General features: G+C 35.9%; 3 protein-coding genes across 3 annotated transcripts; 2 read left to right on the top strand and 1 right to left on the bottom strand.

Moving 5' to 3' along the window:
• Positions 1-2,770: 2,770 nt before the first annotated feature.
• On the top strand, positions 2,771-3,733 carry LOC128123898 (olfactory receptor 52A1-like). The gene has a single exon (XM_052760176.1). It carries the CDS (start codon positions 2,771-2,773, stop codon positions 3,731-3,733), a length of 963 nt encoding a protein of 320 aa, XP_052616136.1.
• Positions 3,734-11,523: 7,790 nt separating this feature from the next.
• On the top strand, positions 11,524-12,453 carry LOC128093983 (olfactory receptor 52A1-like). The gene has a single exon (XM_052711957.1). The coding sequence runs from the start codon at positions 11,524-11,526 to the stop codon at positions 12,451-12,453; it is 930 nt and encodes a 309-aa protein (XP_052567917.1).
• A 3,908-nt stretch (positions 12,454-16,361) lies between these two features.
• Positions 16,362-17,329, bottom strand: LOC128093982 (olfactory receptor 52K1-like). The gene has a single exon (XM_052711956.1). It carries the CDS (start codon positions 17,304-17,306, stop codon positions 16,362-16,364), a length of 945 nt encoding a protein of 314 aa, XP_052567916.1. The 5' UTR covers positions 17,307-17,329.
• Positions 17,330-25,456: the final 8,127 nt, after the last annotated feature.

Here is a 25,456-nt window from a genome sequence, read left to right as displayed (position 1 = left end):
CTAATATCTAGATCCTATTGCTGGTTATTTTTTCAAGCCTTTGTTTTAAACATTCATTGAAAAGGCACATAATCTGATAAAAGTGCTATCATACAGTGGGGGAAGCATAATACACTTTTTGCCTTTAAATTGCTGGGCAATTATTGAATGAAAAAAAGAAGCTTCTCTAATTTCTGGCACATCAAGTCATAAGTGTCATAAACAGCATGTGGCTCTTTCAGCAGTTCTTCTACCGTTTTCCCGAAACACCATACTCAAACAACAAAATAAAATGCTTTTCACACTGTTTACAAAACAGATACTTAGGGATGTTTTGACCATAGTCCATTCACTGGTGGTGTTGAGTAGTATTAAACAGGAGCTCAGTGTTCCTCCATGACCTGTTTATGACAGAATTTGTGTTCCAGATTAATTTTCTTCTCCCATAAACGCACATAATATAAAAAGAAGCCTATGTTTAACTGATAGAGTGCAGAGAACTGCCATCCAGGGAGGAAGAGAAAAATTTCTCCACTAATATCTCAAACATGTTCCCTTATAAGGGTCCTGATGTGAACACATGAAAATAAATCCTTCATGGAAGATATTGGAGTCAGTGTCTATATACGGAAAGACTGGAGAAAAATTCTTAATATATTTTTTAAATTCTAAATATTTTTTAAATAGACTGATGAATAAAACTGCAATTAAAGGGATGGAAAAGGTTTCAAATAATTAGATCCCCCCAAAATAAGTGTGCATTATATTAAAAATCTTCAAGAAACTTTGCTTTATATTTTAAATTACCTGTTTTGAACCCATATTTTATTCTTTTTCCAATTGATTCAAACAAGTATAATTCTCAAATTATCAAAAATTTCCCATAAAAGTTAAAAATGTGCAAAATGTTTTCCTCATTTCATGTACGTTTACATACAGGTCTATTATTTAGCTACTGTGGTCTAAGAAACATTCAAAAGTCTCTCAAAACAGTAACAAAAATAATCAGTTTGTACAGCTTACCATACGATAAAAAAAATTGATGTCAAAACTCCTAACACTTTTAAAGCAGCCAGGCACATGTCTGGTGAACAACAAGAATACCAAAGCCAGCTAGGTGCCTTCTGAAGCTCTGATGGAAACAGCAATGTCTTTAACTCACACATGCCTCAAAGCTATCCCAAGGGATGAATGTAAATTGGGAGAAAGGAACACATATTTCCTCAACCATCCAAGAAAAACAGAGCTCCAGGCATTCACAGTAGATCTGAGTTACTGCTTTCAGCTCCTATAGCAGAAATTTCATGTAGGAAACAATGCCTTATCTCTTCCTAGAGTGAGAATCATAAAGCAGAATGAAAATATCAATGGTCTTGTGAGTAGTGTACACACTGACCTGAGTCTTGTGCTTCCTTCTTTCTTGCACAGAGCCATGGGCTTCAGTACCTCCACTGGGACCTGAGACTAGATCACTGAGAACCAAAGCCCACACTAACCCCCAGCCACTCTGCAGCAGTGAACCACCTAAAGTCTGCGTTGATGTGTGACTCGCATTGGACAGCTGGAAAAGTTCCAATAATATCCATTTACTCTTGAAAGTCTGAACTATTAGGTACTTATGACAGTTTAAGTTTCCTATATCAAGAGTCTGATGGTAAGAGATTCAAACTTAGGTTCTTCGAAATAAGGCTTTTCACAGTAGAGAATTGGAGATGAGCACTAATTGGAAGAAGTACCCAAGATATCTTCCTGGGTTTAGCAGACACTTCTGCTCTAAAAATATACACATCATGATGAGACACAGTGCTCACATCCTATATGCTTTGTCCTACAAGAATCTCAAGTAGACTGCCTCTTGTCTACAACAAGCAGGCTAATCTCAATGGGGGTTAAAAACAAAACCATTCACAGCCAAGTCACCAGTCACAACTGAAATAGCTAACAGTTACTCAAAGACTTCACACAGACACTGTGATGTTGCCTAGGTATCAGAAACATGAAGATTGTTCATTAATTCTCCATAAGGTCTAATTTGTTTTTGCACTTTCATTGAAACTGGAATGTAAAATACCCTCTTAATAACACATATTTTATCCACTTTCCAACATTCTACTAAGGAACAATCAACATCTGATTCATTGAAGGAACACTTAATTTTACCAGTGTCTTTTATAATCACAGCTATTACCCTGCAAAGCAACAGATTGTTTAATATCTTGATGAAAGAAAGACTGATTCTAAGAAGATTAAAAATTCTGTCCAAAATTGTCCTTGAGAACAGATACCAGTGATCAGAATAATACTTTCCTAGGGGCAGAATGGCTCATAAATAATGCTCTCATGGGATTAGGTAAAAAGAGGTCTCATCTAAGACCACAACTCACAGAAGAATTTTTCAGTTTGATGATTAGTGTTTGTCTTCCATAAGTAAAGGAAGAACAGATAGTTAAAACTCACAAGCAAATGAGTATAGAGGTCCCAAAGAGGCAGAATAGAGCTCTCACTGGTGTATTTGCATGTGCCAAAGACATCAGCAATCCAGACACTTTCACTGTTACCTGTTTCATGGAACTATTGAAGGCTTCATGTGAGTGTTTGCTTCTACCATGACAAGCATCATAGACCTTTCATCACCAACTGAACAAAGAACCATGGGAGGCTATGATCTTTGCTCAAAATATACTGTAGTTGAATGCTAGTAACTGCTTGACAAAGAATAAGCTTAATTATATATTTTCACTTGCCTCCCAAATTCTTTTTCAGGTATCATGGTCAGTGGCAAGAAGACAGAATGATGAGCTCAGTGAAACCCAACAACATGTCATATCTGAACCCTAGAACTGTAATTTTGATTGGAATCCCTGGACTAGAGCATCTGCAGTTTTGGATTGGATTTCCATTCTTTGCAGTGTGTCTAGTGGCTCTTTTGGGAAATATTATTTTATTGATCATCATCCCAGCTGAGCGTAGCTTGCACCAGCCCATGTATATCTTCTTGGCTGTGCTGGCAGCCACAGACGTAGGACTCTGTGCAGCTATTGCCCCCAAAATGTTAGCCATCTTTTGGTTTAGAGCTTATTCCATGGCCTTTGATGCCTGCCTAGCCCAGCTGTTCTTCATCCACACTTTGCAGTGCATGGAGTCTGGTATTCTATTGGCAATGGCTTTTGATCGTTACATTGCCATCTGTGATCCTCTGAGGCACACATCTATCCTTACACCTTCAATTCTGGGTCGTATGATAGTGGTGGTGGTAATTCGAGCAATGGTGCTAGTAGGTCTGTTACCAATTCTAATAAAAAGACTGCATCTTTTTCATTCCATTCGAATTGACCACTCTTATTGTGAACACATGGCTGTGGTGAAGCTTGCAGCAGATGATGTACAAGTCAATAAAATATGTGGTCTTTTTGTGGGGTTTAGCATTCTGGGATTTGATATGATTTTTATCCTCATATCTTATGCACTGATATTCCAGGCTGTTTTTCATCTTCAACAGAAGGAGGCACGGATCAAAGCCTTCAACACCTGCACAGCTCATATTTTTGTTTTTCTAGAGTTTTATATTCTAGCCTTTTTCTCCTTTTTCAGCCACCGTTTTGGCCATGTTGTTCCTTCAACTCACATTCTTCTGTCTACCATCTACCTCCTCCTGCCTCCTGCTCTCAACCCTATTGTCTATGGTGTAAAAAACATGGTCATTCGTAAGAGGGTGGCGCAGATCTTCCTTCTAAATCGTGGATGTCAGCAGTGATCTGCCAGACACTGCCTTGCAGAAAAGGCTGTTGTTTCTAGAGATGAGAAAGGTTTCTGCTCTGTGCTCATTGTGCAGGTTCCACATCCTCGTGATGGAACATGAAGAGATTCATTTTCACAATTAGAAATGGATTGAAATAGAAATTCTTCAGAATGAGACTGCTGTCATGTCCCCATCTCTGTTATGTTTGATTTCAAATACATATATCTCATATTTTCCTTTTCTTTAATTAGGTTTAATCTGTGGTACATGTACTTTTTGATTAAAACTAAAAGTATTAGTCATTTGCTGATTACTCAAGGTAATATTTTTAATATATCATCTCATACATAGGTTCATTTTAGTTGTTGATTTCATTGTATTGTTCATATTTTGTATTTTCATCCTATTAAATTAAAAGTAATAAATGTAAGTTAAAATTCAATAGGATTTATACTCACTATGATTATTATGCTAATAATTATTTATTGAGATTTTTATTGATTTCTAAATAAGTTCTTATTTACCTGTAATTTAATCATTGTCATTAGAAAGTGTTAATATTTCCATTTTGTCCCAGTATAACCATTATACTATGTGGTTTTGTAATTAATATGTTTATTGTTTATTAGATTGTGTTTATGTGTGTGTATGTATGTCTATAAATGATCTGTCTACAACTTAATTTAAGGGATTAAGGAAATGGTTCAATGGTAATGAGTGAGCACTTGTTAATCTCTCAAAAGACCTGGGTTTGGTTCCTATCATACACATCCTGGTTTACAACCATATGGTTCACAACCACCAGGGAATCTGACACATTTTACTGAACTCTGTGGGCAGGTAGTACACACTTGTTGCAAATTCATATATGAAGAAAACATTCTCAAACACATAAAATAAAATAAATATTAATAGATAACTAAAAGTAGATGAATTGAAATTTGAGCAAGTAATTAATAATTGAAAAATTCAGAGAAGCAGAGACATCTCTCCAGCACAAACTAAATCACTGACATAAAGAAATAAAATTATAAACTGAATTCTACGTGTGTTAAAAAATATAAAGCATATTTTGAATAAATATGTAGCAATAAAAATCAATAATATAAGTATACTTATTACACTTTCTGGAGGATATAAGTTTTAAAACTGTTTTCTAAGTGAATTTGATTCCTGTTCTACAGGTGGCAACATATGCCTAGTACTGTAAACCCATGGTTAGCATCATAGACATGGAGAGGGAACTCACTGCAGGTGTCTAGCTAAGTCAGCGCAGCACCCAGTTGATTTCTAAATGTTTAAATATATACAGACAATTGCTACTTTGAGTCTCAATAAGAGAAACTTCTCTTTGCAGTGAAAGATAGTGAATGAAGAGAAACATGGATGTTCAAAGCCAAGAATGACTGTATCTTGAGGACTCATCCCTGAACAAAGCATGTTTATCACCCTACTAAGATGCAGGGAATGTTGAGCAAGAGGGGGTGCAAGAACATAAGAGCAAGAAGTTAGGGAGAAGGGCTGCAAAATGTCAGCTTTGGGAATGATAGAGCCTTTGCAATTATGAACTCATAGCAGCTGTGGCTACCTATACTGGTCTGACATGTCAGTTGTCAATGGGGGAGGAACACATGGGGCACTATCCTTTCCTGCTGAACTGTTGTCTACTTACATATTCTGGGGGAGGGAGAGTCATCGTTATTACCTATGTGCTCTCCGGTGAGCCCACCAGGTTCCAATGATTAATTACAATCCTATGGTCAAACTAATGGCCTTTGCTAAACTCAGTACATCACAAATAAAACAAAAAGATATGAATGTTAGAAAGGTGTTTGTAGGGAAGAGGACTGTTAGAGGAAGATGAGAGAAGATGGTGGATGAGAATAACCACAATGTATTATGTATATGTATGCCGTTTTCAAAGAATGTATTTAGTGGATAACAATTCTAAATCACTCTCTCATTAAAACATCTAAATATTTTATGGTAAAACTTTCCACTCTCCCCATAGCTATTCAATATAGTACTTGAAGTTCTAGATAAAGCAAGACAACTGAAAGAGATTAAGGGGATATAAATTGAAAAGAAGTCAAAGTACTGTTATTTGCAGATGATATGATAATATATACAAGCAACTCAAAAAATTCTACCAGAGAAATCCTACAGCTGATAAACACTTTCAGCAATGTGGCTGTTTACAAGATTAAAAAAACAAAATGAAATAAAACAGTATTCCTCCTATATACAAATGACAAATGGACTGAAGAAAGAAATCAGAGAAACAACACAATTCACAATAGCCACAAACAGCATAAAATATATTGGGCTAACCCTAACCAAGCAAATGAAATACTTGCAGGACAAAAACTTTAAGTCTTTGAAGAAAGAATTGAAGAAGATATGAGAAGATGGAAAGATCTCTCATAGTCATGGATCAGTAGATTTAACATAATAAAAATATCATCCTACCAAAAGCAATCTACAGATTCAACTCAATCATCATCAAAATTCCAACACAAGTCTTTACAGACCTTTAAAAGAACAATACTCTATTTCATATGGAAAAACAAAGACTCGGAATACCTAAAACAATCCTGAACATAAAGAACTTCCAGAGGTATCAATATCCCTGATTTAAAGCTGTACCACAGAGCTATTGTAATAAAAAACATCCATATTGGCATAAAAACAGATACATTGATCAATGGAATGAAATTGAAGACCCAGAAATAAAACATAAATTCACATACCTATGGAACCTGATTTTTGATTTAAAAAACCACAAAAAACAAACAAACAAACAAACAAACAAAAAAACAAAACAAAACAGAAATACACAATGGTAAAGAGAAACCATCTTCAACAAATGGTGCTGGTCTAACTGAATGTGGGCTTGTAGAAGAATGCAAATACATATTTATCACCCTGTACAGACTCAAGTCCAAGTGAAACTAAGACTTCAACATGAAACCAGACACACTGAACCTGACAGAAGATAAAGAATGGAATAGCCTTAAATGCATTGGCAGAGGAAAAGACTTTTTTGAACAGAACATTGTTAACACAGACACTAAGATCCACAAATAATAAATGGGACTTCACAAAACAAAATTTTCTGTAAGGCAAAGGACACCATCAATAGAACAAAACAGCACCCTACAGGATGGGAAAATATCTTCACCAACCCCACATCCAATATAGGGCTAATATCTAAAATATATAAAGAATTCAAGAAAATGGGAATGAACAAACCAAATAATCCAATAAAAAAAATGAGATACAGATTTAAACAGAGAATTCTCAATAGAGGAATCTCAAATTGTTGAGAATCACTTAAAGGAATGTTTAACATCTTTAGCTGTCAGGGAAGTACAAATCAAAACTACCTTGAGATTCCATCTTATATCTGTCATAATGGCTAAGATAAAAACTACAAATGACAGCTCATGTGGCAAAGATGTGGAGCAAGGGGAACACTCCTCCATTGCTGGTAGAAGTGCAAATTTGTACAACCACTATGTAAATCAATATAGACTTTCCTCAGAAAATTAGGAATCAATCTTCCTCCAGACCTAGCTGTATCACTCTTGGGGATGTACTCTGCATACATGCTGTGTTTGTTTAGCTTGGGTTTTTTTGTGGGACTTCTAACAGTAGAAGTGGGGTGTCTCTGACTCTTTTACCTGCTCTTTGGACCCTTTTCCTCCTATGTGGTTGCCTTGTCTGGCCTTGATATGAGGGTTTGTGTCTGGTCTTATTGCATCTTATTATGCTGTGTTTGGTTGATAGCACTGGTTGTACTGCTGTTTTCTGAAGGGAAACAGAGGAGCAGTGGATTTGAGGGAGTGGGTACTGGGAGTAGAATTGGGAGGGATGGGAGAAGGGAGACTGCAATAGGGATATATTGCATGAGAAAAATAAATATAAAGAAAAAAGCTTTCATGTAGTCTAACTTATCATCTTCCCTGGACAATTCTATCAAATGGTTTATCAAAAATGTCTGTGAATCTCAAAACAAACAGTTTCAGAAAATGCAATATTAGTACATTGAAAGACTGCGTAATGAAGTTGAAAGAATTTGAACAATTCAAGGGAGATTCTGTGAAAAATCTTTGGCTGACATCAATGTTGGAGGAGAGTATCAGAAATTCTCCCTAATGGTGGGAATAATGAAAAGGCATTTGGTTTCCACCATTTCCGCTACAAAGTATGTTTACGAACTTGGTATAATAAGATAAATAGGCAAGGATGTAAAAAGGAAAGAAGAAATAAAACTTTTAAGTTATGAGTAGCCTTGTTCACAACTACAATGAGGAGGTGGAAAGTGACATGGAAACAGGTAAGATGAGATGGGGGGGGGCACATTCTCAAATGGAGTTTGGCAGCAGGTGAAATCGGCCGTGTCATAGTGCTGAGACAAAGCATACTTTCCTTTATTCTTGAAACTACAAAGTACTACAATACTTTCAAAGAAATTTAGTAATATAGTAGTAGTTGCCAGGGATACATGACAGCTCTAGTGACATTGTATTTTCCAAGATAAATAGTAATTTCTTTCATTTTGCTATAAAATAGTCATAGGCCAGAAGGTTGGGCTAATACAATGACTATCTTCCTTCCTACCTTCCTTCCTTCCTTCCTTCCTTTCTTCCTTCGTTCCTTCCTCCCTCCCTTCCTCTCTCCCTCCCTGCCCTCTCTCCCTCCCTGCCCCCCTCTTTTTCTTTCTTTCTTTCTTTCTTTCTTTCTTTCTTTCTTTCTTTCTTTCTTTCTTTCTTTCTTTCTTTCCTTCCTCCCTTTTAGGCAAACAGAGGTCAAGGTGCAGTTCTGGTTTCTTAGTCCTCAGTCATGCTGGACCCTCCACTGATATACTCATGTAAATAAATTACTGTTATTGGGGGGGATTAAAATATTCAAACCCAAGATTAATCCATCAATTCCTGATTGTTGTTAAATTGCTCTCACTCTCCATATTTTAATTTTTGACACTTTGAATTCTATGAATGATACACATTAAGGTATGCTGAAGTTCTAAAGATGTCTTGACAAAACTACTTGACAAAATACACAGGGTTTAATATGATTTTTCTTTTATATCCACTCAAGAAAATTTATTTGCTTATTTGGAGAAAAATAGAAGCAAGAATCTGTATCAGATGTCATTATTTGCCTATCTTAAACAAATGAATCTTTTGTTTTTCTATTCTACATGTTTCCTATGTTTTCTGTTTGTTGTCTTCCAGATTCCAAATTGTTTTAGGTTTATCAGATTATAGCAGTGCCCTGTTTCCTCTTATAAAACTCCTGTTGTTTATAAACAACTTCCCAAGACATAGATACTTGTGTTCAGGCTGTGCAACTTCATGTCAAATAATGAGAATTTTTCCTATACAAACTAAAGATGGATTTCAGAAATGTAGCAGCCCTCCTCTAGGGACTAGGTTAAAACACAGACCTGGGAACAGTTCAGTTCTTAAAAACATCCATGCAAAGTAGTGGCTGGAAGCAAATGATGCAAGGTGGTAAGCTATTAATTCCTTTCCAAATTTAAACTGTGTCAGAGAAGAGCTGTTCCATTTAGCTGTTTTTCTGTCTGGGTGAGATTCTTCTCCATGTATTAAGACCTCTATATAGCTCAGTATTTCTGATGATAGCAAATTTTAAAAGGAAGCAAACCAATAAATAGAGAATCAGATGACCTCATTACAAATGTTTCGATAACGGATATTCCTCTGGCATGAGCCAGGTTTCTTTCTTGGACCCAGGATTTTTGTTTTCTTGATAGTATGTGATATGGATTAGGCTCACATTTAGATACAGAACAACCTTTAGAGATGGAAGAGGTAGATAGAAGGTAATTTTTGTATCATCATTTTAATTGTGTGTGAGGAAGGCATACTAGATATGCTAATAACTAGTATCAATAACAAGGTGAGTATAAGATTATCAAGGTATCTTTTCAATCAAATTTTGCCTAACATTAGCTTAGTAAAAATTTAAAATAGAAAGAGATAGTGTTTGCTGTGTGTGTGTGTGTGTGTGTGTGTGTGTGTGTGTGTGTGTGTGTGTGTACAAACAAGTATATAGTTTAAGCAGAAGAGCTGGAAGTATATGAAGAGGGAGTCAAAGATAGGAGCATCCTACTTTTCTTAGCTCATTATTTAATCCTGTTTCCTGAGCAGTGACTGGTCACATCTCATTCCTGAAATCCAGATTGTCAGAGAAACACATGTTGCTCAAAACTTATGCTTTTTCTGATACATAAAAGCAAATTATAAACTCCTATTGAAAAATATTACGTATTTACATACCACAATTTTATATATTATACTATATAGAAGAAATCAGATGTGAAACTTGAGTTTTTAACTGTGAAATGTGATCCCTGCATTATTTTCTGGTATAGTGAGACCAGAGCTAATTTTGCCTTGGTCTTCAACCAGCTTAGATCATCAATCAGCTTTTAAATAATGATCTCATATGGAATTTCTTTTTGCAGCCTCTTTACATTTTGCCTCAACAGCTTTTGCCCTCCTCACAAAGCATTTGCAGTTTTGTTTGTAATCACCTTTAAGTAATTTCCACTTCTATTGCCAATCGCATTGCAAATGAGCATCTGAATGACTTTGTCATCCAACATTTCTCAATATTTTAATCAAAATCTCTTTATTTTCTTTGTCATATTTTTACGGTTTCTGTTGCTAGAGAAGCTCATATAGAAATATTTATCCCTTTCCATTAACTACTGAAATATTTTATATTCGTGACACTGAAGAAATTCAGCTTATCCTTGCATATGTATTAATGTGCTAATTGCTATGAACAAAATATTATTTTCTTAACACATTAGCTTCTCATTTCCTTCCAAGAAGTATTTTTTAAGATTCCATTCAGAATTATTCAGTGATTATATTTATCTTTGATTAATCATAGAGAAAGTGGAATGAAAATTACATATAATTTTATGTTCATAAAGTGATTGGTGAAAAAAAAAAAGATTTGGTGGGTTTTGATTTTTACCAAGGAGAGAGAATTAGCAAAGTTTGAAAAGAAGAGAAACTTTAACAGTATTTGAAGTGGAAAAGCTCAATAGTGTTAGAAATTATTTTAACTGCCAGCTGGTAGCGATTAAATGAGCAAAATAAAATAAATTACATTGAATTCTACTACAAAATTCAGAGCCCTGCTGCTTTGCTGCATATGAAGCACATTAGTAGAGTAAGTGTGTAAAAACATATGTAAGCAGAGGGCATATAGTATTCTCGGTTTGGGACACTCCTTTCTTAGTTTATGGTTCCATTTTTTGCTTCATTGACCTCTTCTCTGTGTTCTAAACTCCCACTGTCCTCTAAGATCTGTGAGTACTTACATCATCATTATCATTTGATTACAAGATGGATGGTCTATAATATGACTTTGTCATAGTGACCTTTAACATTGTCTGGAATGTATGCCGAGTTTGGAGATGGATATGGAAAGAGTCGTATTTGCTTTCTTTGAGACCAGCTGGGGTGACTCCAAAAACTCACAGAATCAGTGCAATTAGACCATTAATTTTCACTTTTACAATGTCTAGAAGATGAAGATAAGATCACGTTCATAATCTAAAAATCAGCACTGGGTTTACAAAAGTACTGAAGAACAACATTCTTATGAAACTAAGTCAATGCCCAAAGATTTAAAGACATATGGTCATACTTCCACATTTATAAGATTATGAGAGGAAATGTGAGTATACTCCTCCACATTCATCAGTTTTCTCTGAGTAGGTGTCAAGATCAGTGGTGAGTAGAGCATTTATTAGCCTCATGGGATATGACAACTTGTCATATCTGAACCCAAGAACAGTGATTTTGATTGGCATCCCTGGACTGGAGCATGTGCAGTTTTGGATTGGATTTCCCTTCTTTGTTCTATGCCTTGTGGCTTTGCTGGGGAACCTCTTCCTGCTAGTCATTATCCCCACAGAACGCAGTCTACACCAACCCATGTATATTTTCTTGGCAGTACTGGCAGCTACTGACCTTGGTCTCTGCTTAGCCATTGCTCCTAAGATGTTGGCCATCTTCTGGTTTCGTTCGTGCTCCATGGCTTTTGATGCTTGCCTCACCCAGCTCTTTTTCATCCATGCCTTGCAAGGAATGGAGTCTGGCATCCTGCTGGCTATGGCCTTTGACCGATATGTTGCCATCTGTCATCCTCTGAGACACACATCCATCCTTACACCTTTATTTCTACTTCGAGTGGTTCTGATGGTTGCAGTTCGGGCAATTGTACTTGTTGGGATTTTACCTATCCTCCTTAAGCGACTGCAATGGTTCCACTCTGTTGTAATTGTCCATTCTTACTGTGAGCACATGGCTGTAGTCAAGCTGGCAGCAGAAGATGTCCATATTAATAAATCATATGGGCTCTTTGTGGCTTTTGCAATTCTAGGTTTTGACATGATATTTGTTTTCATCTCCTACATTTTGATTTTCCAAGCTGTTTTTCGTCTTCCACAGAAAGAGGCACGAAACAAAGCATTCAACACTTGTACAGCTCATATTGTTGTCTTCTTGGAGTTTTATATCCTTGCCTTTTTTTCCTTTTTCAGTCACCGTTTTGGTCATGTATCACCGTATGTCCACATCTTATTGTCTACCATCTATCTGCTTCTGCCCCCTGCCCTTAACCCCATTGTTTATGGTGTGAAGACCAAGGAGATTCGCAGATGTGTTGTACAAATTTTTTTCTGAAGTCTAATACTCAGTAAAACACCCTTAAAGTATTGTGTTAGAGGGAAAGTAGAGTCGCCTGTCAAAGCTTCTAATACTATATGTGCCTATTTTTATTAATTTTTTCCAATACAGTGATCTTCTATGATGAGTCTATATTCCCAAGGTAAAAATCAGTCTGAACATGAAATAAACACATGTGAAAAATATAAATGTATCTAATACATTCCTATGATCCCTTATCTATGTTTTCCTTCTCCATTTTGTTTCCTTTCTTTCTTGAATTCTTATACCCATGTTTTCTTTCTCCCAACCGAGACACCTATTGTATTTTATGTAATACAAAGATATGTTTTTTCCCTGACAGTGGACAGTGACACAGATGTGTTCTATGATTCTACAGTGATGATAACAGTATTGACCAAATTTAATGCAATGTTAGTTAAGGTGAGAGAAGTTTCAAACAGCGTATTTTGCTTCACATGAAGAAGCAGCTAGTCTAGATTGTAAAAGGAATCATACAAGACTTCATGGAGGACATCATGTTAAATGTGAGATTTGAATATTGAACTTTACTTTGGATGATGAATATTTTTAACCATAATATTAATTCAGTTTTAAAATTAGTGTCATTAGAACTCATATTGTGCAGATATGTGTGACTCTGACTTCCCTGAGAAATCAGATCATGAAAAACAGCCTCATCTTCAGCAGCCTCATCTCTGTATTCAACAATGTCCGTGTAAACAAACCATTCTGTTGCAGGGGATCATCTACTAATATCCCTACCATCTGATACACAGTTTTATACAAATGCAAAATATGAACTACATATATTTATTTATTTTCATAAAATATGCATTATAAAAATTCAGGTGCCTTTAGACCCACTGAGACATTTCAACAGCCTAAAGACTAGTGTGGTTTTCAATGGCCACTGTCTGTGTCATTTTGAAACTCACAATAACTTACTTTTCATTAAAAGTTAATTAGGAGGCATTGTTAAGAGTTTGAAACCTGTACTACTAAACTGAACAAGTATCATGATGAATATGCCATTATATCTCCTCCTGTTCTTATCTCTATGAACTGAAAGATCTTAGAAACAAATGAAGAAAATAGAGACTGGCATTTCCCTTTGTTTCTCTGGCCTGGTTGTCAGCCCTCATCCTCCAGAGACTATGGATTGAGAGCATATGTACTTTCTTGGCTTGTACCTCATAAGTACAAAAAATATTAATTCACTAATTTCTCCATTTACTATATTGATTTTCTTTTCCTTTTGATGATTAAGTTACTGACATACTATATTTACAGAGGGAAAGACAGACAAAATTTACCTGAAAATATTTTCAACCTAAAAATATACCACTGGCATAAAGATATGCTACCAAAAGCAGGCCGGGTGGTGGTGGCACACGCCTTTAATCCCAGCACACGGGAGGCAGAGGCAGGCGGATCTCTGTGAGTTCGAGGCCAGCCTGGTCTACAGAGCGAGATCCAGGAAAGGCGCAAAGCTACACAGAGAAACCCTGTCTCGAAAAAACCAAAAAAAAAAAAAAAAAGATATGCTACCAAAAGCAAACCATAGCAGAAATTTTAGTGTCAGTGTATATTTTCAACTTATTCCAAGAAAAAAAATGTGTAAGGGGGCATGGATCTTCATAGCTTTCTTTTGTTGAGGTCATTTTGGAATAGTATAAGAAATAGAACTCCTGATTATCACAGGGGGACATAGAACTATGAGGTATTTATCCAGTCACTCCACACCTCTTTGTGAATAGGTGGATAGTAACACTTTAAAATGCATTTACAGTACTCCCTGCACATTGTACTCATGGGTAAATTGTACTCCCCAAACCATAAAAGGGTCTTACAGAAGAAGTCATAAAATGCTATTGACATGAACATGGACTCTCCTCAGGCAACTTCTAAAGCAGCCTGAGAGCATGAGTAGTTTTTAATACTGTACCTAAAATGTTTTAGGTGGGAGGAACAAAGTATATAAGCAGGATAAATATTATTGTTCCAAGTTCCCTCATGTCATATAGAAGATGATAAGGTAAAGAAAACTGATGAGTAGTACATCATATGTTTGTGTACTGAGAAATCTACAAATTTGTGGGAAGAAAACTAAAACTTTAGATATTTAGAAAAGCAATAAAAGTGCCACCTTTCAACACATAAAGATTTTGCATTACCTTGTTCAGTAGAAATTTGCATTTAATTCCAGTGTTTACTTCTCTTATTCATTATTTTTCATATTTTACTGGAACATAAGGGATAGTATTAGTTTTCTATAGAGACGGTGTTGTAGTGAAATGCATAATCTTTAATAATTAATATTTTAGTAATTAAGATGTGTTGCTTTGAATGTGTTAAATTTGTACAAATATGTGTAGCATGAATCTTAAAAGTTCTTATTAATAAAATCAAACCTGAGGCCAGAACACAATACCACCACAAATATGTGAAACCAGATATATAGCAAGGAAAATTGAAAGCAAAAGAAGCAGTTCTTTAAAGCCATGGTTTCTTTCCATTTAATTCCATGTTTATTTTTGACAGTTTCATACATTTATGTAATATAGTAGTAATTTTATCCATCTTCCCCTCCAAATCTACCTTGATTACCCTCCAAAACCCTTTTTCCCATGCAGTCCTCCAACTCTGATGTCTTCTTTTTATGTCACTCACCAAGGTTATTAGAGTTTCTCACCTGAGCATGTTTTGTATGTTATTCACTGAAGCAAGGGCAACTTATTAGTGGCTACACCACTGAAGAAAATGACACCCTCATCAAACATCTCTTTTGCAACTATGGCAGTTAGCCTGTAGGGAGAAAACTAGTTTCATTTTTTCCATGTCCTTTGACCAAAGGCTGTGATGCCTTAATAAAGAGTGCCTTATCATCACATTCTGATGGGCAAGCAGACCAATAGCTTATACTGATTTAGGGGTCTCAGGTGTCTTCATGACCAACAACTCATAGGGAAGTATCCACAGTTGAGACTATAATTATTGTTTAATAACCCTTGGCTTCTGGAAGGAGCACTATCCACATGTGTAGGGTATCTCCATTCAACTCTTCCAGAAGGCAATGATTATATTTTAATTCCTCTTTATCACGGAGTAAAATCTCATTGTGTATAGGTAACACATTTTCATTATCTATTCATCTGTCAATAGACATCTAAACCAGTTCCATTTCCTAGCTCTTGTGAACATAGAGGCAGAGAACATGGATGTGTGGGTGTCTCTGTTATAGAGTATATATAATGTTTTAGTTATACACCCAAGAATATGTATCTGAGTTTTGCTGCCATACTATTTTTGCTTTCTGAGTAATTGATTTCCATAATTAAAGCCCATTTTCTTATTTGGAAATGCCTATCTCTCAAGTCATCTTATTACATACCTCATATGATCATGTTATTTACCCTATAAAGCTGTTTAAGCAGAGAAAGAAAGCTCATTACTTATTTATAAGTTCAAAGATGTGTTTATACATCTACTTTCATTACAATTGCCTTTTATAATATATGATTGTGTGTTGGTGATAGAGAAAAAACATGACCATGAAAGGACAAAATTAAACCAGCACTGTGTTGATGACACACACTTCAATTGTACTCTTACATCTTTTGGACAATTTTTTCAGTTCATGTGACCCCATTTGATTAAATACAAAATAAAAATAGTAATAAAGTACTCCTCTTTTATTACATAGAAGCAAGCACTTGAGAGTTACTGGATTTTCATGCACCCATATGGAAAAAACATGCTCTAATTATAGTCTCACACTGACAGAGTTCTTCTCTTCAATCAGGAGTAGATTTCCCCTCTCAAGAAAATCTTGAACTAACTTCTGGCTGTATATAGCACCCAACTCCATTCCACCATGTCTTCTTTTCATCAAAGGTATCAGCTCAGTCTCTGTGACAGTTGAGTACCCGAAGCACCCACTCCCGCATCTGTTTGGTTCGTGCTGCATATATTAAAGGGTTGACCATGGGAGGTACCAGGAAATACAAATTGTCTATTATAATCTGTAAATAGGGAGCCATATGGTACCCTACAATCTGGGATAAGACGGAAAAGACAACTGGAGAATAAAACAGACCTATGACACAAAGATGAGAATCACATGTGCTAAGAGCTTTGCTCCGGGCTTGCCAAGATGGAATATGAAAGACAGCATGAAGGATTAGTGCATAGGACAGAATGATAAAAACTAGATCAACCCCTACAGATGCCGCCATAACCAGGAGGCCATAAACAATATGATTAGAGATGTCTCCACACGCAATCATCACCACTGCCATGTAGGCACAGTAAGAGTAAGCAATGACCTTGGTTTGGAATCGTTCCAGTCTCTTTGTCAGGATGGGTGCAGGGGTCAGCACTGCTACTGCCCTCGCCAGTATAGCTAGTGCCATCTTCACAAGCATGTTGCTGTCAAGGATGGTTGTATACCTCAGAGGGTACCAGATAGCCACAAATCTATCAAAAGCCATGGCCAAGAGGATTCCTGATTCCATGACATAAAAGGAAGGGATGAAAAACATCTGTGTGAGGCAGGCATCAAAGCTGATTTCTTTGGCATTCATCCAGAAGATTCCTAGCATTCGGGGTACAGTGACTATAACCAGGCACAGGTCCACAACAGATAGTGTAGCCAAGAGAAGGAACATGGGCTCATGAAGACTCTTCTCTATCCAAATGATATTTATGATGGTGACATTTCCTATGATGGTTATTACAAATATTAAGAAAAAGGGCACAGAGAACCAGCTGTGAGAAGATTCCAAACCTGGGATTCCAGCCAGGATGAATATCAAGGGCTGAGGAATGGAGTTATTACATGAAGGCATGGTCGTAGGAGCTCTTCAAGGTCTGATTCCTAGGGAGAACATGGATAATATAATATGAAATTTCTGTATTCACACTTAGAAATAGTGGTTAGTATAGTAGTTTATGATGGTAAATGACTCACAAATTGATGATCAAATCAACACTAGTTACTTGGACTGAGAATGAGGAAAATTCTGGACAATTTTCTCTCTAAGAGGAAGAAGCTTTCTCAAAAACTAAGTTCTCACTAAACATCTACTAATTCCATGGTTTAGACTTTCCCATTGCTCTGACTATACAATACTCAACATTTAGCATTTTATCGTATGACCCCATCTGGGTGATAGGATATACCGGGGCATGTCTTACACATTACAGGCAGAGTGTATGCATATTATCAAGCCAGTCATTTAAGTGCTTGCTTCAGGCAAGGAAGCTGAATATAATTATGTATTGATCTTGTTTGGGGGATTGGACTTGGTGCTTTAGGATTTTTCTCTGGAAATCTTTAGATGTAAATAGTTCATTCTGATAAAAGATCCAGGAATTCTGGGAAATTTATATAGAAAGCAAGATGATCACTTTGGCAGAATAATGGATGTGTTAGATGACAAAACTGAGATCTTCAAAGGCCTCAGCAGATAATAATTTAGTATTTTTCAAATTATTCAGGAAAGCACAATTGGGATGTGGGTAAAGGTCAAAGGAAATTAGTGATTTTCTGTGGAAATGTTTGGTTGTGTTTGTATTGGGAGTAGTATTGGGGGTTAAATATAATAAATATTTCTACCAAAATACCACTTTATTTTAGTTATTAAATATTTTTAACTGTGTAACTATTTTTATAGAAGAACAAATGTTTCTGTCATTAAATGGAGGTCCTGAATGTATATTAATATGCCAAAATGGAAATTATATATGCATAATAAATATTAATGTAAGGACATGACAGTAAGTTTTAAAAATTATACAATGTAATTACATTTCACTTTTAGGGCTTAGATTCTGTAATTTTATTAAACGTTTCCACTATATAATAATAAATATTACAGAAAAGAATAAAAGCATAAGATCATGAACCAAAGCATGCATTCCAAAGTTGCTTAACAAACAAACATGGTGATATGAATATTATGTCATAATTCCTTCTTGAGTTGACAATTTTCTTAAAATACTAGGGTTTTATATTTATATTCATATCAAATACATCCCATGCCCTATTTAGCATGTTCCAAATTATTTGTAAGTCTAATGAGTTGGCTTTTATTGCTGTTATTGTTGTTTTCATTTGGGATTTCACTATGAAACAGGGTCTTTCTATGAAGTCCAGTTTGACTTCAAACTCACTAGGCAGTTATGTCCTATACTCATGATCCTCCTGCCTCAGTCTGATGAGGGCTGGCATTACAGGCACACCAGGGATAGTTACCACACCTGACCCTCGGGGAGCTACTGTTTAGTTTCTGGCATAAGCATATCCTTGACTTTATAAAGACAAATAAAACACACACACATGTTTAGGCTTAGGTTATATAATACAGCAATAGAGGGGTTTTTATATAGTTAAATCACTATAAATATGCAAGAGCACAATGTGTTGTTGGCCTAGGTGCTAAAATTCTACTGTAGCAATTTTTACATACTATGTTGACTGACTCAGACATGAATATTTCATATTATGACTTACATTTTGTCAAAGGCACACTGGAGCTCAACAATAGATATGTCTCCTGAGAGGTAACTTGGCATAGCAAAAAATATGAAAGTCTTTGGAATCTCAGACCTAAAACTTACTCTATGTGACTTGATCTTATCTTTATTTTTCTTTTTGATATTATGCTATGATTACATTGTTTATCCCTTCCATTCCCTTCCTAACCATCCCATATAGTCCTCCTTGCTCTATTTAAAATTAAATACTAAATTAAACTTCCTCATGTCAAAAATTAGATAAGCCATATAAGTTGAAATTAATAGGTTTAAATCCAACATTTAATCCCTATATGGATAATACATGCATGTTCCTAACATAATTTCTGAAAAAGTTTTTTTTTGTTCTAAAATGCAAAATCTATTTGAAGTAAGATATGAAAGTATTGTAAATTTGTTAGTTACAAAAGACTGGGATGAAGATAAGGAAAAGTTTTGAATTGATACCCCAAGCTGAAATAATTGAAAATCTTGGTACTTTTGTACTCTAATGTTTCTAGGTTATTTATATATTTAAGGAGAAAACACTTGGTATCACTATAACCAGATATCTGAGCAAATAACAGGGACTAAAACATTAAAATACAATTAATCCATTAGAAGAGAGGATCCTATCATAAATAGCTGTTTCACAACAAATGAGATACCCCACAAACCCAGAAACTCAATACACATTGGAGTTTCCAGGGGAAACTGTATAATCATCTATCAGGAATATTATGGATGACGTCCCCCACATGGCAGTATCTTTAGGATAGTATTTGGATTTAAAGCAAAAATAACAAAATTTTAATCTGTGCTATCATAATACATTGACAATAATCATATGATATGAATATTAATAGAAGTAAAGACACACTTGATTCAAGAGTAAACACTTGGAAGGTTTCTTTTGTTTTTGTTTTTCAAACAAGTGTCTCTGGTCATTCAAAAAATTGCAGATTTCTACAATTGGTTCAGGTATTTTGTGTTATTTTGTTGAAATAACTAAGAATATATTCTTCCTACACAACTCTCTGAGTCCCAGGACGTTTTCACCCTTTTCTCCCCCTTCTTTGTCTCTTTTCCTAGAGTCCTACCTGCAAACAGTTACAGATCTGGTCACAGTGAGTGTGGAGGTCCAAGGAGGAGCTGTTTCACTCAAGAACATGATGGAGTGTTTGAGCTTGAGGCCCATTTAAGTTGGTTTGGTTTTCCTCCCTGGTTCCCAAGTGACCTTATCTTTTATCCAATGTGCTGCTCTTAGCTTGAATGTGGTAGGGAACAAATCTTGAGGTGAATCACTAAGGACAGACAGTGACATGAGCTCCACAGTATTTGCTGTGGATTAGAAACTCCAGAGAGACAAGCAAGAGCAGGTGAATCAGAATTGGTATCTAAGAAAGCTGAAGCTATATGGTGTGGATGGGGAGTCAAATTTAAAACAGTGTGTACAAGGTTGTAATTACATCTACATTGATCTGTTTTCAAGTTATTTTTACTTCTAATAACCTTTAGGCTTCCATAAATAAATCCAAAATGGATATTAGAGCTCTTAATTTCTTAATTGGTATTGAAGCCCACAACTATACCTAGAAAAAGTATAGACCAGGTAAAGTTAACATTTTAGGAGCATGTATAATATAGAAGAGAAAGGGAAGAAATGATGGAAATTTGAGCAGCAAAGGAGTGCTAGATGATAAATATCATAGAACTCAAGGCTCAGGAGGAAATGGTTTAGAAAGCCTCTTTGCAAATTGTAGAAATAACTAAAAGAGAAAGAAATTGTTGAGAACTATTTTGTTCAGAAATTACTGGTCGAGGATAGATATCTTGAGGAGAATGATATGGGCCCTGATTACTTACTCATTCTTTATTCAACCAAATTACTACTTTTATTTTAAATTACTTCTCTTTTTTGAGATTATAAGATAAATACATTCTGTTTTCCCTTCTTTTTCTCCCGCCAAAGCTCCCATATACCTCTCTTTGTGTTCTTTCAAATTCATGGCCTCTTATTTATTAATTATTGTTATATATATATATATATATATGCATGTTTAGCATACATATATGCAAACTTCTTGGTCTGTATAATGTTACTAGTACATTTATTTTCAAAGGCAGACATATGGTACTGGATAACTAATTGGTGTGCTCTTTCTAGAAAATACTATTTCTCCAACTCTCAATATTCCTTAGTTGCTTGGTAGGGTTAAGACCTAGGATTTCTCTTCTGTATGTGTATTGCTGATATCATTGTTCAGCTCATGTTTAGGCAGTTATGTTATATGGGTATAGCTTATGACATTCCTAGGAGACACAATCTCACAGCAAATTACATTATTAATATTTGTCCTTATATCCACAGAGAACTGTGCTTCTTACTCCCATGAAGGAAATTTCTCTTTGAACAAGATAGAGACCATTGCAGAAAACAATAATGAATCAAAATGCAAAATTGTGAAGCCAAGCCTGAATGGATTCATCTGCAATACAACTACCATATCTAAGGCTCAGGGACCATTGCAGAAAAGGGAGGAGGGAGATTGTAAGAGCTAGAGTTTACTGTGAGGTTATGTCTATTTATTCATATATTCTTATTGCCCAGCCAAAGGCAGCCTTCAAATAATAAAATAATAAAATAATATCTATGAATAAGTATGAGCATTCCTACACAAACACACACACACACACACACACACACACACACACACACACACACACACACACACATGCTCACAATGTTTTTTCACACTCACAATGTTTTTAATCAATTGTTGACTCTGAATTCTTAGGTACAGAATAACGTTGACAAGGGTGAATGACAGTCATGTAACCTCAGAGTTTAGCAGAATTTTTATCAATCTATGCAACACAGGGTAAATATATTCATTATACTCAATGAATAAAATTCTTTCTTTGGTCATTATGGACAATTATTGTATTTATGGACAGTGAAAGTTCTCCTATGAGATCTACTTCATTCATTCTTCCATTTTTGTCATTGCAACCAATTTACATCATTGCAACCACAAAAATCTTATATATATATACATATATATGTATATATACATATATATATATGTGTATATATGTGTGTGTGTTGTGTAATGTGATGCTCTCCTCTGTGAAGTATTTAACTATGTTGAGCAGATTAACATATCTATCACAGAAGAGTAACTTAAAGCATATTAAACTCATGGTTTATAATACCTGATTAGTATATATATAGTCTTTCTTTACATCAAGTCCCTTAATCTATCCTTGATAGTCATGACTGTTCACCCTTCATGTCTCTCCATCATACTATGCTACCCTTAGTAACTATATTTCTTTTCTTTTCTCTAATATTCTTTTAAAAATTTTATTTCTTCTATTTTTGAGATTTTAACATGATTACACCATTCTCCCCTGCTTTCCCCCTCCAAAACCTCCCATAAATTCTTGCTCTCTTTCAAATTCCTGACCTCTTTTCTCATTAATTGTTATTACATGCACATATGCTTATGTATATACATATAAATCTCTAATCATAACCTGCTCTGTCAGTATGTAACATTACTCTTATGTATGTTTCCATGGCTAACCATTTGGTACTGGACAATCAATTAGTGTGCTCTTCTTCCGTTGGTAAGACTGTTTCTTCCACTCTTGGCATTCATTAGTTGTCTCTAGTTCTTTTTGTAGGATTGTTTTACTCGTTTATTGTTTACTGAGGTTCCACAAATACAATTCATGTATTTTCTTTGTCGATTAGACTTATTTCATTTATTACACTGTACTCTATATTCCTCTATATCGCAAAAATATGCAGGTTCTTCTTTGTTTTAAGGCCCAACAATGTCTTTTAAAAAGGCAAAGTTGAGTGTATTTCTCATTTACACATTACCAACCTTGCCCTCTTAGCTCAGCTACTAGCTCAGCATGCAGCTGAGCACAGTTTGCAGGCCTTCTCACTCTTGCCTGCTACTATACTAGTCTTAGTTAAGATTCTCTTACTCTGTTCAGTAGCAACAAAGAGTGTTCCTCCATTTCTTCCAGAGCTTCACACCTTATCCTATCTGAAGACCCATATCAATTCATGCATTCTATTTTCTCTCTTTGTGACATTAATAGCCCTATTTCCATGACCTCTCTGTCTTTCCTTGACTGTTGGCTCACACACACACACACACACACACACACACACACACACACACACACACATTTAGACATGCATCCATACATATCTGTGCTCTCACCCACCAGTGTACATGCCTATACACAAAAGTTCCCTCATACATACACATATCTTATTCAAAAGAAAGAAAATATAAATAGTATTTTTATAAAATACAAATTACTATAGAGACCATATCAAATTCACAAATATTTATTGAGTTTCTCTTGTGCAAATCATTCTTGTGTAAGGCAAGAAATTAGGAGAAGAGTTAAATTTTTTTTGTTTTTGTTTTTGTTTTTTTGTTTTTCAAGACAGAGTTTCTCTGTTTAGCTTTGCACCTTTCCTGGAACTCACTCTGTAGTCCAGGCCAGCTTTGAACTCACAGAGATCCACCTGGCTCTGCCTCCTGAGTGCTGGGATTAAAGGCGTGCGCCACCACCGCCGGGCGAGAAGAGATATATTTTACCAGGCATAAATCTTCAATTGCCCAGATATTTCCAGAGGAAGTATATTTTTTAAGAATTTCATTTTCAATATTGTGTGTTTATAATGGTTCAAAACTTTTGACTGATTTATTTTTAAAAATAAACTTTTACACAAGGAATTACCTTTTCTTTTCTCAATACAAAAAGAATAAAATCAAGATCAATGTGTCTAAGCAGACTGGACTTATTCATAAGAATGTGGAGACAGTCATGAACAGAATGTGAGTAAACTAAAACAAAAGGTTTAAAGAGGCCATATGGTTACTTAGCTCATGTTAAAACCAGTAGAAGAAAAATAGTCTATATATTACAAGGTGATTTAAATATTTGTAGAATCAGCTGCAGAGATATCCCAGTGGCTACGATATGTATTAAATGTGCAGAAGACTGAACATCCCATCCCAGCACCCACATTGGATAGCTCAAAACCATTTGTAACTCCAACACTTATGATTTCTGATGATACCTTTACTCATGTGCACATACTCCCCCACACACATATACATACTTAAAACAAAATAATCTTAAGTATTTGTTGATTGGACCATTATACATGATAGTCTGAATTTACTATAGGAAATCTTATGTGATAAATTTTATAAATATATGAGACATTTTAAATGTATTCAGGGGCTAAAAAATCAAATATATAATTTTTATGTCAATTATTGACAGTGGATGTAGCAGGGTCCTTGCTGTTGTTCCCTTTGGGGGTGAGGGCCAAGTAGGAGCAGAATCAAACCATACAGACTCCTCCGGGAGAATGTCAAAACAACAAGCTCAGTTTATTCAGGAAGAGGCAAGCCTTATATACCCTCCACCCCACCTTGGGGGGAGGTCTAATGAATATGCATCAGCTGGTGTGACATGGCTGTCTCTCATTGGTCCAGGTCATCTCCAGATCATGTTTCAGCTGCTGTTGCTAAGACCCTTAGGCAGACCAAGGCTGGCTCTCAGAAAGTATCTTTTTTACTTGTTTAGGCCGTCTGGCCCTCAAGCCCGTCAGGGATTAGTCATCCCACATCCCACACTTACTTACTTGCCTTATGAGACACCATTGCCCTTGGTGCATTGAAGGGATCCCATTACCCTTCAGTGGCAATATTCTGTTCCCTATTAACCCGGGGGCGAGGATATGCTTGCATTTTCCCCCAGAATACAACCACACCGATATGGGTACCCTCCAGAGATGTGCGTCTGGCAACAGACCAAGAGACTTTGGACAAAGAAGAAGCTTCAGAAGGGTAATGTATGATTTGTCCTGCTACTGTGGTATTAGTAAAAGTCATGTCATTGCTGGCATGTGACCCTAGATATTAAGCAATTGCCTCACCCCCTACAAGACTGATTATATACCACCAGAAGGACTTCAATTGGCATGATAAAAATGACTGGGGTCCCATCCATATCTTTGAGATTGAAATTTTTGAGTAATCCTTCTCTTGTTCAAATATCTTCTGCAACAGGTTCACCAACAGAAAGCGGCCACAAAGGCGACCCTATAGGTTTTATTGGCTCTCAGATACCTAGATCAAAGTCCTCCTAGAGAGATAATACACATATGGCTCACTGAGATACAGAAGGCTACTGCCTAAAGCCCACCACCCAGACAGCTCTCCAGGATTGAAGCTCTTCCAGGGCTGGTAGTCAATGACGGATTTAAGCTTGTTTGGCAAGCCAATCTAAGACAGGCACAGTCCATTATGCTGAGCTCTCCTGAGGTGGGGTCCACAAGGTTAGGGCAATGCACCCTAGCTCCCACTGAGCATGTCCTTTAAAATAATAAAGAGGGATGGATATGTAGGATGACTCATCCCTGACGGGCTTGAGG

This window comes from Peromyscus californicus, unplaced genomic scaffold, assembly GCF_007827085.1.
Source record: "Peromyscus californicus insignis strain IS unplaced genomic scaffold, ASM782708v3 Scaffold_4__1_contigs__length_199733344, whole genome shotgun sequence".
Lineage (NCBI taxonomy): Eukaryota > Metazoa > Chordata > Mammalia > Rodentia > Cricetidae > Peromyscus > Peromyscus californicus.
Note: the sequence above shows the minus strand (reverse complement) of the source record. Positions and strands in the feature narration are given on the sequence as shown.